Below are 13,551 nucleotides of genomic sequence, written 5' to 3'. Positions count from 1 at the left end.
CTTTTACAGAATGCATGGATGGAGTCACACTTTAACTTAACCACAGAAACCAAGCTCGCAGCACCTGAGGAGGTTTACGCAGCTACCTAGCAAACTCTGACTTCTCCCATCTGTGATCCTCAAGAACATGGTGCTCCGGGGAGTTTGTGTAACACACATCTGGTCTAAGAGGGTTATGTGAAAGGAAGAGAACCTGAAAAGGCAGGACCTAAGAACACTACTCACTTAGAAAGGACAGAGGCACACCAGGGGGGTTATCCAAGCCAGCAGAATTCACTCTTAAATAAATCACATATATTTTTAAAACTACTTAATATGCTCTAACTTTTGCAAACATAGTCCATGGAAAATATGTAAGTATTACCTCGACTGTCATCCATTTCACCATCCCTTGAATGCTCTGACTGGATATCTGGAGGGGTCTGAAGGACAGCCACGCTATTCTGATTTATGATCTTCAATTTCAGCTTTGGTTTTGACCGTTTTCTTCTTGGAACTGTCACTGTGAGGCTCTGTAACTGAGTCATCCCTGATTCGGTCAAACACACACCATCTTGGGTGTAGGTCTTGGGTGGATCTAAAATTATAACATCCCAGGATACAAATTAAAACTCTCACTTTACTTGATTCATCAGTTGATTATTATTCCATAAAACCATGTCAAGGGAATGTGACTTCTATAAACCAATTACCTATGAAAAGCATGAATAATTAATAGTACTCAAAACTAAGAATAATTGGCCAAACTTCCTTGAATTACAGGTAGAAAGGTTGTGAGGTTTTTTTTTAAATGGTCTTCTTGGCACTTCTATTTTCACGTATCAGTACAAGTATTTAGAAGGAAAGCACTGAAGCTAAAAGCAATGCTTCAGCTACCAGACTTCTCCTAGAGTATCTGTTTCAGACTCCAAGGCAAGGACTGATTTACATATGAGAAGTAAGAATACACCAGAAGCCCTTCTGGAAATCAGAAGTATCAATATAATCACTTACAGGGAGAGGTAGTAAATAAGCAGAAAATCCTACACATTTTTAAAGATACAAAATTGCTGTTCATTAGAACAATTTCTGTACTATCCAGATGTTTCCGTATAAGATGATATCAAATAGCAGTAGGCAAAAGAATGATAGTTTAATAAGAATATCATGTAAATCACTATTTTAGGCTGACCTATTACAGAAGAAGTAGTAAGAGAATGAACTAATTCCGAAGAAATCTGTTTGTTAACTAGGTCTTACTGTCTGCTAATTGAACACAGTAATGTATCAATAAAACTAAAGCAAGCAGAGTTAACAGTTATTTCAAAAGTGGTTATTTTCAGGGGAGGGTACAGCTCAAGTGGTGGAGTGTGCTTAGCATGCATGAGGTCCTGGGCTCAATCCCCAGTACCTCCTCTAAAAATAAATAAATAAAATTAATCACCTCTCCCTCACCAAAAAAAAAAAAAAAAACAAAAACAAAAGGAGGGGTGGGGGTGTTATTTTCATTGTCAATATGCTAAGATTTGTAGGAATACTGTCCCACTAAAGCTGGACAAGTCAGACATTTTATATGCCAATTACAGAAATGATAACCAGCATTAGGGAATGTAGACTGAACACCCGCGTGGATTAAGGCAGGATTCATGTAACATGTGGCAAATCAGTTATATAAAAACAAAACATCTCTTTGCTTTTTGTAAAGAACAGTCAAAGCATTTCAGATTTTACCTAGTTCTTTCACTTTTGTGACAATTTGTGCTACAAGTGAAGATTCACAGCAGTCTGAGGAAGGCACTGAAATTAAAAAAAAAAATCATGTAATTTTTTCAGAAAAGGTAAAGTGTATTTAAAGATTTACATCTGATTAAAGTTTCTACTGCTGTACCCATTTTACTGAAATAAATGCTTGAACAATAAATAGAACTAAAGGCGTCTTTAAAACAACAACCTAACAACAAGGAGTCATGGTGCAGGAAATACACGTCATGGAAGAAAAACTGGTAAAGATAAAGGACCAATGTACCGGTTTTCTACACACTGCTATTAACTACAAAATTATGAGTCTTGAAAACAACAATTCCATCTTATAGCAAAAATAATTCTTAATTTACTTCCTTTATGTAAGTACACTGTTTTAATACCTTAAGTTGGGATGATAAGAGTTATAAATTAACAAGAGTAACTTATTTTTCATAACAGTAACTTATTTTTCATAACATACTTGTCCAAATAATAGTTTCACAAAAAGAGAAAAAGAGCTAGCATGAGGCCCACTCACTGGTTAGGCCCAGCAAGCACAATCAGCTGTGTAAGTGCACACACGCACGGCCTGTATTAATATCTTACCATTTGACGTAGGCATATAGGGTCTGCACATGCTACAGTCAAAACCAATATCTGCCACACTTTCCACTTCCTCTTCAGTATTTAAGTTTTGACAAACTGCATGCATCCATCTAAAAAGATCATATTCACACATTACAAAAAAAAAAAAAAAATATATATATATATACTGAAGATGGTTTCCTTTTAAAAACTACAAGAGCAGTGGACAGCGTCCGACCGTGAAGCCCCTAGTCTCATGTGCTCCTCCCACCTAGACCACGCTGCACCCTTCTCCTAACCATTCCTACTGACCCACAGAAACCGCGAGAGCTGCAAAGAAGAAAAAGGAATGAGAATAAGTACTACGAAGGAAACAAAAGCACGTTGTATGAGCAGGATGGGGTAACTGCTTTATGATCATATACTGAGGATTTCAGAGACAATGAGGAAGCTAGTTAGGGCAAGAAAGGAACTCAGAAGACTGCCAGTGGTGCCGCGCCCAGGTGCTCCCACTGATGCAGGCACTGTGGGGGAGATACAGCAAATGTAAGTGATGGTGAATGTTCACTGCAACACACAAGCTGTTGTCCCGCCTTTGAACAAAGAATTTGTAGGCAGAGTCCTGAGAACCCAGTATTACTGATGAAATAATAATGACTGCTAATATTAACATGTAAAGTGCTAACACAGCACAATATACTATTGATATCGAAGAAAACAGCTTTCTGATTTTGAAGCTGAACACTACTACATAGGGAGGGCAGGAGCTGGCACCTAATATTGAGATACTTATATCTAGAGTATTAAGAAAAAGTAGTTTAAGGAAAATAGAATACGAGATTCTTTGTAGAATCTAAAAAAAGATTCAAAAATCTTCCATAGAAAATTGCATATATGCAGGCAGTAATTCTACGTCTAATTTCAAGGGATTCATAAACCCTCAAAAAGCCCCAAGTTAAAAATGTTTAGAAGGCAATTGAGAATACCAAACAGGAAACTCTTGTTAAGTTTTTAGCTGACTAAAAATCTGGAAAGGAAGAATCTTATTTCTTAAATTTAAGATAGAAGAAAGTTATTTTCCAATTTCCTTTTGCTATATTTAAGAGAGAAAAGCTTGCAAAAGATGAAAAAAACCACACAATACCTATCACACTGTCTACACTGCAGAATCAGATCTTCTTCTCTGTAGTTTCGACAGCAGACCGGGCAGGAAGACAAGCTTGCACAGGGAGCACACTGTGTGTAATTGTTTTGCCATTCACATCTGAGACCTGCAGACGTTGCTCCACAGTGTCTGCACCACACACACCTGAAATCCAATACCCCAAGTTGCAATTTTATTTGCTTAGTTTTTAGTTACTGTAATTAAAGAAGCTACACATGAACAGAGTAGGGGGAGAGCATTTAATGCATATTTGAAAATTTTTCTGACTAGTGACATCTATCATCGTAAACACGTATTACACAATTAAACAGACGTGGCTAATTTAAAAAAATAACGTAATGTGGGAAAGTCCTGAATTTAAAAGACGAACAAGGGAAATATAAACCCTAGAGTACCATTTGCACTTCCAGCCTCCTTTGGGGACTGTCTGCAATGGAGGGTCTAGGCAGTAGGTGTGGTAACTTATGTCACAATCATCACACAGCAGGAGTCTTCCTGGGTCAGTTGCCTTCCCACAGGCCTCACACACAGTGCACTCAAGACACCTCCAACCTTTGCTCAAAACCACCTTAGTGATCTGTAAAAGAAACAGCCAATTCGTATGGTTCATATATTAGCTTACACCTCATTCTGCATGATCAAATACGCCGTATAAACGAATGTGGTGCTTATTTATACACCTAGAAGCAGAAAAGAGGCAAGCAATTAGCATTCACTGAGCGCCCACAGTGGCCTAGTACCAGGTGGGCACGTTTGTATACTTTCAGGAGTGTGCCTACTGGACAGAATAATCAAAATGATACATATCTTAAAGCCTTTTTTAAGTTCGTGTAAGTACCTTGTGCTGTGGGTCTAATGTCCACTTTACAGATGTGGTAACAGGATTTTAAAGAAATCAAGTAAATGGTCCCATTACTGTTAATGCAGTTAATTTCATCTATGACATTTCAAGAATTCATTATTCTGAAACTTGGGTACATTGCATAAGGGATTTGTATATTAAAATCAATATAAAAATGTAAAAAATTTAAGGTACAATCTGAGTTCTCAAGGCCAGTTTATGGTCTTGGAGGATTTTAGGCTATGAAGCTAGGACTTCAAGTTCACATTTACTCCTCTGCCTCAAGGGCAGTAGAAAAGTTTGAGAATCTCTATACTTCTGATCAATTCCTCAAAGCAGCCATACTATGTAATATTAAGAATCTAGAATCAACTCAAAGATCTCAAAAGACTACAGTTTATAGATAAAAAGGACCACAAAGTGCCTGTTACGATGAAACAGCAAGCCATCAACATCCATACTAAACCCCAATCATGAGGATTAAGAACATCTAAAAGCTGCCTGAGAAGTCAAGAAGAGTTAAATAAAGGAACAACTTTCAAAATAGCACCAAATTTTCCAACTTTGGATGCTAAAATAGAGTAATAGTTCTCAATTTCATGGGGAAATACTTCAAGGTACAATTCTTAACCTAGCTAACAAGCAATTAAATGTGATGTGCAATGCCTCTCAGATACACAGGGATTCAAAATTCACCTCCCTAGTATTCTTTCTAATGAAGTTACAGATATGAGGAACAAAATGAGGATGTATATACCAAGAAAAAGATGTGGAATCCAGAAAGCAATGAACTCAACAGAGACCATCAGCCCAGAGATGTGTAAGGATGAGAACTGAGCAACAGGTCTAGAAGCAGCTAACACAGTTCAGAACAGGGAAAAGGAGAGTGTGGAAAGCAGGCAGGGCTCTTTCCAGAAAAACAGGTTCTTAAAATAATAATCTACAATAGGTAAAAACAAACAACAAAAACTAATGGAAAATCATGGATCATTATTTTCTTCCTGCTATAAAAAACTCCATGAAAACCAAAATAAAGTCATAGCACATTACTTAGATCTCCACTGAACATTTACAGAGTCATAACCGCCATGGTTCACTAACTAAATGTAGTAGAACAGCAATATCGGAGGATACTGGGACAAGGCAGGGGGCCTATTTTAGGAGCTAGATCAGCATTTATTAATTCATAGCAGAAAGTCAACAAAATCTAACACAGATAAAGCAGTAGCCCCAGCATAGCCCTTAGAGCTGCAGAGTAACTGCAAGAAGGACCTGAAAGAACCCAAAGCGGCTGCCTTGAGGGATCAGGACTCAGACCTGGAGGCAGAGTGAGGCAGGGAGGCCAGTCATTACAAGGCTTTACAGACATTTAATTTTTAAGTATGGACATTTATTACTTTGATTAGCCTACTTACTCACATGTAGATTAGTCTTAGATTGTCAAGTTATATTATCTACCCAAATGGGGAGGAAAAGCAGTGTAGCTCAGAGGAGCAGTCAACACTTTTTCAGTGAAGGGTAGGAAATAAACATTACAGAATTTGTGGGCCAGATAATCTCTTAAACTACACAACTGCGCCACTGTGGTGTGAAGCCTACCACAGACACATGTAAACAAAAGAGTGTGGCTGTGTTCCAATAAAACGTCACTTATCATAAATAAAAATTAAAAATAAAATTAAAAAATAAAAAATAAAAAATAAAAGGCAGTGGACCAGATGTGGCCTGTGTGCCATAGTTTACCAACCCCTGGCTTAGGAGAAACATAAGATAAAAAGTCAAATTTTTTAAATAATGTATCTTCATTCCTATTTTCCTATTTCAAAGCCTCTGGTCCTTTATAGGCAAACTCTCAAGCCCCTCAGTTTTATACTGACTCCCTGACATACTACAGTCTGGGCACTATGCTCATCACCACTGAAACTGCCCGATTCCATCAGTCAAGACCTCCTTACTCCCGAATCTAGATGACATTCTAGTGCTGTGTTATCTGACCTCTCTTCAAGCACTTCAACATTTGAACAATCTCCCGCCCTCTGAAATTTCCTCTTAGTATAGATATCAGGGTTATACTATCAACTCTTTTTTTCCTCCTGTTAAACTGGTTTTGTCTTCATTTTCAAGAACTCTTTGAGTACGGTATTAATCCAGGGTCGCATCCATGGCACCATGTTGAAGGTTTGAGAGACGTGTTTTTTTAGTCTGTAATGGATATCAGCCTCAACTGCAATGGAGTAACTGAGACGAGATCTGTCTTCCATAATAAAATACTAGAAAACTGGGCAAAATGTATGCAACACCTGCCCTCAGAGATGGAACAAAGGGCAGTACAGAAATGTGTTTCTGAGGACAGAGTACTGGAAAGAATGGAACAGTAAGAAGTAAGAGCTCCAGAACTCTACACAGAATTCCCTGAAGTCTTTGGCTGAACACCACGCTGCACATCTAGGTGGTCAAACAAGGACCCAAAAACAAGGCAAAGAACAACTCCTGGGAATTTGTAGTAATTATCAACGTTCAGTCCACACAACACCAGAAGGCATCTGAATCTCAACCACTCAGGCTGAAAAGACACTGGTGAGCTGGGGACTGGAATGGCAGGAAGGGGAAGGTTTAGAGAGAAGTCAGCAGCGATCTCATAAAGGACATGCTTCAAGTATTAAACTGGCGCTAGAAGTAGCTAAGAAAGTGTGGTCTAAACTATTTTCGAAATAATACTGCGATGTTATTTTTTTTTCCACTTTAATTCACTCAGTGATGTTTTGTAGAGACTACATGTATAAAACATCATTACACTGACATCATATGAGGTATGTCTGCCTTTTTTTTTTAATTTTTTTATTTTTGTGTTTTAAAATACTCTTTGTTTTAATTTATAAAACAGTAAATATTCAGTAATTATCATCCTCATTAACAAAATGTCTATGGGGTCCTCAGTAATTTTTAAGAATGGTAAGGGTTCTAACACCAAAATGTTTGAGAATAGCCACCTCAGAGTGAAGGCTCTCTGGACCTACCTCAGAAAGCTTAAAAAGATCTTCAAAAGGTTCAGACTTATCCACAAGTAACTGTCTGCCACAACAAAAACTCTGCTTTTTAAAGGAACAAAATCCTGACTCCCAACAATACAGTATCACAATGCACAATGCCTACATTCAATCACACACACACACAATCATTAGCTGTTTAAAAACAGGGGCAGGGGGCAGGAAAGCATATTCCAATGAGGAGAAAAATTAATTAACACAATGAGAAATACCAGAGACGATAAAATCAGCAGACAATTATAAATTTTTCAGGGACTTGAAAGAAAAAAACATAATGAAGAAAAAAATTTTACACTACAAGATTAATGTAAACCATAAAATGGATAAAAACCATAAAAAATACAATTATCTGGGTGAAAAAACCACTGGACAGCATTAAAAATAGATTCGATACTGCATAGTAACTGAGTTTTAAGAATGTAATAGAAACTACAAAAACTAAAGCACAGAGAGAAAAACAATTGGGACAAAAACAATCAACCAAGTGTCAGCAATCTGAGGACAGTATCTCGCAATTTCACACATAAAACTGAGACTCCAGAACGGTAGTAGGGAGGTGGCGGGGTGGGTATGGGGCTGGGGGAGTAGGTTGGGGAACAGAAAAAAATTTCAAGAACTAAATGCCAAAAGAGCTCCAAAACTGATTAAAAATGCAAACCCACTCACATTCAAGAAGCATAACAGAAAGTGTCCTTTTGTATATGGATGGGGGCCTAGGAGAGCAAATGAGACCAGGGTGAACTAATGAGCTTTTTTTTTTACTAAGTACTCTCAACTTTCATGATCCATGGACAGAATAAATCAACTAAACTTCATGCCTCAGCGAAAAATAGTATAAAGTATCTATTAAATTAACGATACACATTTTTTGTTCTACTTTTTTAAGACAAGGCAGGATAGTTACCACAATTTAGACCATAGCTTTACAGAAGTTCACTTCTTGAGGTAATACTTTAAAGGCAGTGAAGTACTTAAATACTGTCACATATGCAGAATAATCCTAACAATACTCGATTAACTATTAGACCTGGAAGCTACTCAAATCAAATCTCAATACAGTTTTGTTAACTTCAAGCATATTTACCTTAATATTTAAATTTACGTCTATTTACCTTAATACTGACACAGTATGGATGGTAACACTGACCACACTGAGAACAGGCAAGTAATCTCCCCTCTGCTCCTTGGCCGAAACTGCCACAGACTACACACATATCCTGAAATTTAGAACACATCAGCATGTTTTAAATTGGAGACCAAACTAAGTATACTATTACTGTACTAACTTTACAATTTAAAAAAATGCTTTCTAAGTTAATACAGCTCTAGAGCTAAGTATTAGATTACTTCAGTGCATGTGGGATGAAGCGGAAATGGGCAAACAGGAATTCAGAAGTGGAAGGCAAATAATCTAGTCCAAACCTGATGCAGAGTGAACTTGTCACTACTGGAAAACAGCACAACTGTATTGTGCATCGAGTTTTCTTCTTCATCCTTATTTGATGAAATATCTGCAGCAGACACCTACAAGAAGAAAAATACACAAAACGCCAAGTTACATTTTTCACTTTATTACATTTAACTGGAAAGCTTAAGAAGATTCATATTTAAAATACAGCTTTTTTGCAAGGGACTATACTAACAATTCCAAATTAGACGATTATTGACAAGACACTCCCATAGAAGTATAAGCTATGGCATTTTTAAATTCACTTATTGTCTCTTCAGAGTCACAAGCCCCACAGATCAGGAAGCAATGAGAAAACATTAATCTGTCTTTCCTAAGACTTGATTACCCATAATCTAATCAAGAAAATAAAATTTTATGTGCGCACACACACGCACATTCATGTATCACTCTATTTCACTGACTCTTAAAATCTGCAATGTGGGTAGTCTGAGAGGTATAAAGTTAAAAGTATAAAACATACACCAGATTTTGAAGACTCAGTACCAAATAAGAAAGAATATAAATAAAGGTCATAAATAATTTTGTGTATTTTTTTGGTTTTTTAATTTTAATATATTTTACCTAATATCCAAAATATTACCATTTCAATATGTAATCAATAACATTGTTAGATATTTCACATTCTCTTTTTTCATTGTAAGTCACTGAAATATCGTACATATTTTAACTTACAGCATATCTCAATTCATACACAAAATTTACATCAGAAATAATTTGATCTGTATTTAAATTTCATGAAGTTTACAGCTGAAAAACAGATTTACATACCCAAATTGTTCTAAACACACCTAGAAGTTTTCTAGCAACTAAATCAAGTACAAAAACATTTTTTTCTTGAAATATTTATATCCACATTTATAAAACTGGCTCATCTTTTTTAGAATAATTGATTTGACTCTGAATTAAAGACATATCTGCTTGAAAACTATATCCAACTTAAATTAACTAACTCTAATTCAGAAGGGCATTGAAAAATTGAAAAGCAACACTAAATCAATAGCAACAAAATGGTCTTCAAATTTTCTTATAGTTTTTAGTCAATTTACACGCACTGCCAATTAAAACTAAAATCTTCTACATATTGACTTAAATTAGAAATCTGTAAAATCAACATTGATTTGTATGATAAAAACTTTCCATTTCAATATAAAGCTAACAGGTATGACAATTTATAATTCTGTGTATTTTATAAGTCACATGTTGAAATGATACTATTTTGGACATACTGGGTCAAAAGACACACATTAAAATTAAATTTCACCTGTTCCTCTCTCTGTTTTTAATTTAGCTATAGGAAGTTTTAAATAACATATCTGGTTCACATATTTCTTCAGGGCAGCAATGTTTCAGAATATAATTATTTTGAATAACTTATCAAAATTTCAGTATTAGCCAAAGGATTATGAACCATAGCTGTTCAATTCTGGACTTGGTTAAAATGAGCAAATCAACTAACTATGCACTGGCTTGTTAATAATTATTTCCAGAGTACTTATGAAAAAAGCTCTGAACTGGATGCTAAAAAAGAGAACAGGGAGCCATTGCCAAAATTACAAAATACGATCCTCTTTGCTTTAAAAGCTTACAATTGTCCTGGAAGGACAGAGTTGAAACACAGTAGGTTACAGTCAAATAAAAAGTAATGGAATTATTGTTCTTGAAGAATAACTGAAAAAAGAGTTACTAAATGGAAAGAATACGTTACAGTAATAATATTTTTCCATGCAAATGAGTTTCAATGCAGTTTTAATGGACAGTACGACTGTTACGATAGAGTTAACAATTAGAGCAGTTTACAGTCCAAAGGCCTAAAGACAACAAAGGAAGAGTGCAAGCAACCTAGACAGTCACCACTAGAGAATGACCAAAAATATGAAAAATCTGAAGTATGAGAAATTACACAGCACTTTAAAAAATAGCAGGGCAGAAATCTACATGGATTTCCATGAAGAAATCACCAAGCTAACATTGCTGAGTGGAAAAATAAGCTGTACTTTGTGATGTAGACACTATGGTATGAAAACATGCAATACGTAGTCTACTGGCACATGTAACAGGTTGAGTCATAAGAAATTGCTGGTTTTGCAGGGCAAAAGTGGTTGAATGTTGGCAGTTTCATATGGATCAACCTATTACGTAAATGCAACAAAACTGGTGAAAAAATCAGGGCTTAGGAAGTAGTGGTACTAGAGAAAACTTTGATCTATCTATAATGTTTTAATTTTTTTAACTGAGGAAATGTATTCATACATTATATGTATATCCCCAAATTAGCTCTTACAAATCAAGGAAGATGACTTCATAAACTTAGAATACATTCTATCAATAATAAATTAAGTGCTGCTAAGAATGGAGTAACTAGTAATTCAACCACAGGACTGGTGATAGATTGAGAAGCCAAAATGGATCCACAAATGAGTCTATCAGTGAATAATGTAACAAAGAAATTTCCAACACTAAACAACTTTTCCAGAAAATTCAAGAGTAAAATGTATTTCCCAATTCATTCTATGAAGCCAACATTAAGCGGATACCAAACCAAAGACATGATAAAAAAATAACACTAGAGACCAATATCCCTCATGAATGTAAATATTAGAAGTCTAAGACTTTAAACTAAATCCAACATCATGACTAAGTGGAGTTTATCCCTAGAACTGCAAGATTGCTTTATCATACAAAAGAACCAACTGATGTAACTCATGTATCACCAAACAAACCACTCAATCATCTCTATAGATGCAAAAAAAGCATCTGGACAGAACCTACTTTTGACATCTACTCCAAAAATATCTCAGCAAACTATGAATAGAAAGGAGGTTCTTCAAACTGATTTAGGATGTCCATTAAAACAAAGCAAAAATAAGGCTAACACCATACTTACTTAATGATGAGAAACTATATGCTTTCTCCTCAAGGTCAAAAACAAGGTTATCTGATCTCACCACTTCTATTCAACACTATACTCTTTATAGCAAATGCAATAAAGAAAAGAAATGAAAGATCTCCAGATTAAAAACAAAGACATAAAACTGTCTTTATCTGCAGACAACATGATTGTACATGTAGAAAATCCAATGGATTCCACAAATAAGCAACTAGAATAAGGGAGTTAAGATTGTAGGATACAAAAAAGAATAGTATTTCTAGAGATCAGCAGCCAGCCAATCACAATTTGAACTTAAGATAACACTATTTACAATACCATTAAAAAATATGTAAGACAAATCTGAAAAATGGTGCCTGTTCAACCTGCCTGTTGAAGATTAAAGAACATCAGTGAAAAAAATTAAAGACTTAGAGAAATGAAGAGATACACAGGACTTCATCAAAACTAAAACATCTGCTCTTTGAAACAGTTAAGAAAGTTAAAGACAAACCAAAAAAATGCAAGAAAAATATATGCAAATCATATGATAAAGACCTTATGTTTCAAATACATACAGAAAAATCAAAACTCAGCAAGTTAAAAATGAAACAATTTTTAAAACATGTTGATGATTTGAAGGTTTTATCAAAGAAGATACACAGACAGCAAATAAGCACATAAAAAGTTGATCAAACCATCAGTCATAAAAGAAATGCAAACAAGATACTCTCAACATACCTGTTAGAATGGCTAAAATTATGAAGACTGGCCATACTAAGCATGGGTGAGTATGTGGAGGAAATGGGAATTTCATATATTCTTGCAAATATAAAATGTCATATTCAACTTGAAAAATAACCTTTTCTTAAAAAGCTAAGCATATACCTACCAGTATCCAGCCACTCCAATCTTAGATATTTACCCACGAGAAAGAAAGCACATGTCCACAGCAGACTTGTATGTAAAAGTTTAGAGCAGCTTTATTTCTAATAGCCAAAAAACGGAAGCAAGCTCAGTGTCCCAACAGATAGACAAACTGTGGCACAGCCATACTATGAAATGCTCCAGCAACAAAAAGGAGTGAACTATTAACACATAAGAGCATGAAATAATTACACTGAGTGAAATAAGTTAGACCAAAGAGTAAATTCTGCATGACTCCACTTACATGACCTCTAGAAGATGCAAACTAATGGAAGTCAGGTGAGTCACTGCCTGAGGGTAAGGCCTGGCGGCAGGGAGGAAGGCAGAGGGATTCCAGAGGGCACAAGGGAACTGAGGGGTGAATACCTTGACTGTGGTGTGGTTTTCAAGGGTGTACACATACGTCCAAACCTGTGCAACTGCACACTTTAACTACTTGTACCTTATTTTATATCAACTATACCTAAATAAGCATGTTAATTTGGGGGATGAAGAGGGATTTACTTTTTTTAAAAAAAGGACCAGAATTCAAGTTTCCTTACGCCTTTAGTAGTAAAACTGAACAATCCTCCCTGTCTCCTGAACTTAAAAAGATAATTAAAATGATAACTAGAATCTGAAAAACAGGGTATTGGTAAAATAGTAGTTACTGCATGAAATATCTGCCATTGTTTGCCAAATGCAGTTTTTTCAATACACATTTAAATATAAAAGCCTCGTAAGGTGCCAGTGAGCAAATATTTATCAATCTTAAAATGTCAAAGATAATCATAAAATCTTCAACATTTATAGAGTTCATACTAATCTGTAACGTTTCTAATTTCTTCTGTAAACCACAGTACAACATTGAGAGCAACTACAATCAAAAACATAAAACGTCAACATAATTTAATTCTTCAAATAAACTCAAGAATATAATGGGAGTTT

At 35.5% G+C, this 13,551-nt stretch overlaps 1 protein-coding gene across 20 annotated transcripts in view; it reads right to left on the bottom strand.

Annotated features, from left to right (window-relative positions):
* The window catches only part of KMT2C (lysine methyltransferase 2C), a 237,278-nt gene that overhangs the window by 65,780 nt on the left and 157,947 nt on the right, over positions 1 to 13,551 (bottom strand). For 19 of the 20 annotated variants that reach the window (XR_004137992.2, XM_064487184.1, XM_064487185.1 and 16 more), the window contains 7 exons: positions 8,783 to 8,884; positions 8,473 to 8,577; positions 3,868 to 4,049; positions 3,452 to 3,616; positions 2,329 to 2,438; positions 1,711 to 1,776; positions 365 to 577 (listed from right to left, as the gene is read on the bottom strand). Coding sequence is in view for 19 of the 20 variants with exons in the window: in XM_064487184.1 (XP_064343254.1) it covers positions 365 to 577; positions 1,711 to 1,776; positions 2,329 to 2,438; positions 3,452 to 3,616; positions 3,868 to 4,049; positions 8,473 to 8,577; positions 8,783 to 8,884 (943 nt within the window). In the remaining variant the exon portion in view is untranslated. Of the gene's footprint in view, positions 1 to 364; positions 578 to 1,710; positions 1,777 to 2,328; positions 2,439 to 3,451; positions 3,617 to 3,867; positions 4,050 to 8,026; positions 8,047 to 8,472; positions 8,578 to 8,782; positions 8,885 to 13,551 lie in introns of those variants that run through there. The other variant, XM_064487189.1, reaches the window with a different exon arrangement.

The sequence above is a fragment of the Camelus dromedarius genome, chromosome 7 (assembly GCF_036321535.1).
Source record: "Camelus dromedarius isolate mCamDro1 chromosome 7, mCamDro1.pat, whole genome shotgun sequence".
NCBI classification, from domain to species: Eukaryota; Metazoa; Chordata; class Mammalia; order Artiodactyla; family Camelidae; genus Camelus; species Camelus dromedarius.
This window is presented reverse-complemented; position numbering and strand designations above follow the sequence as displayed.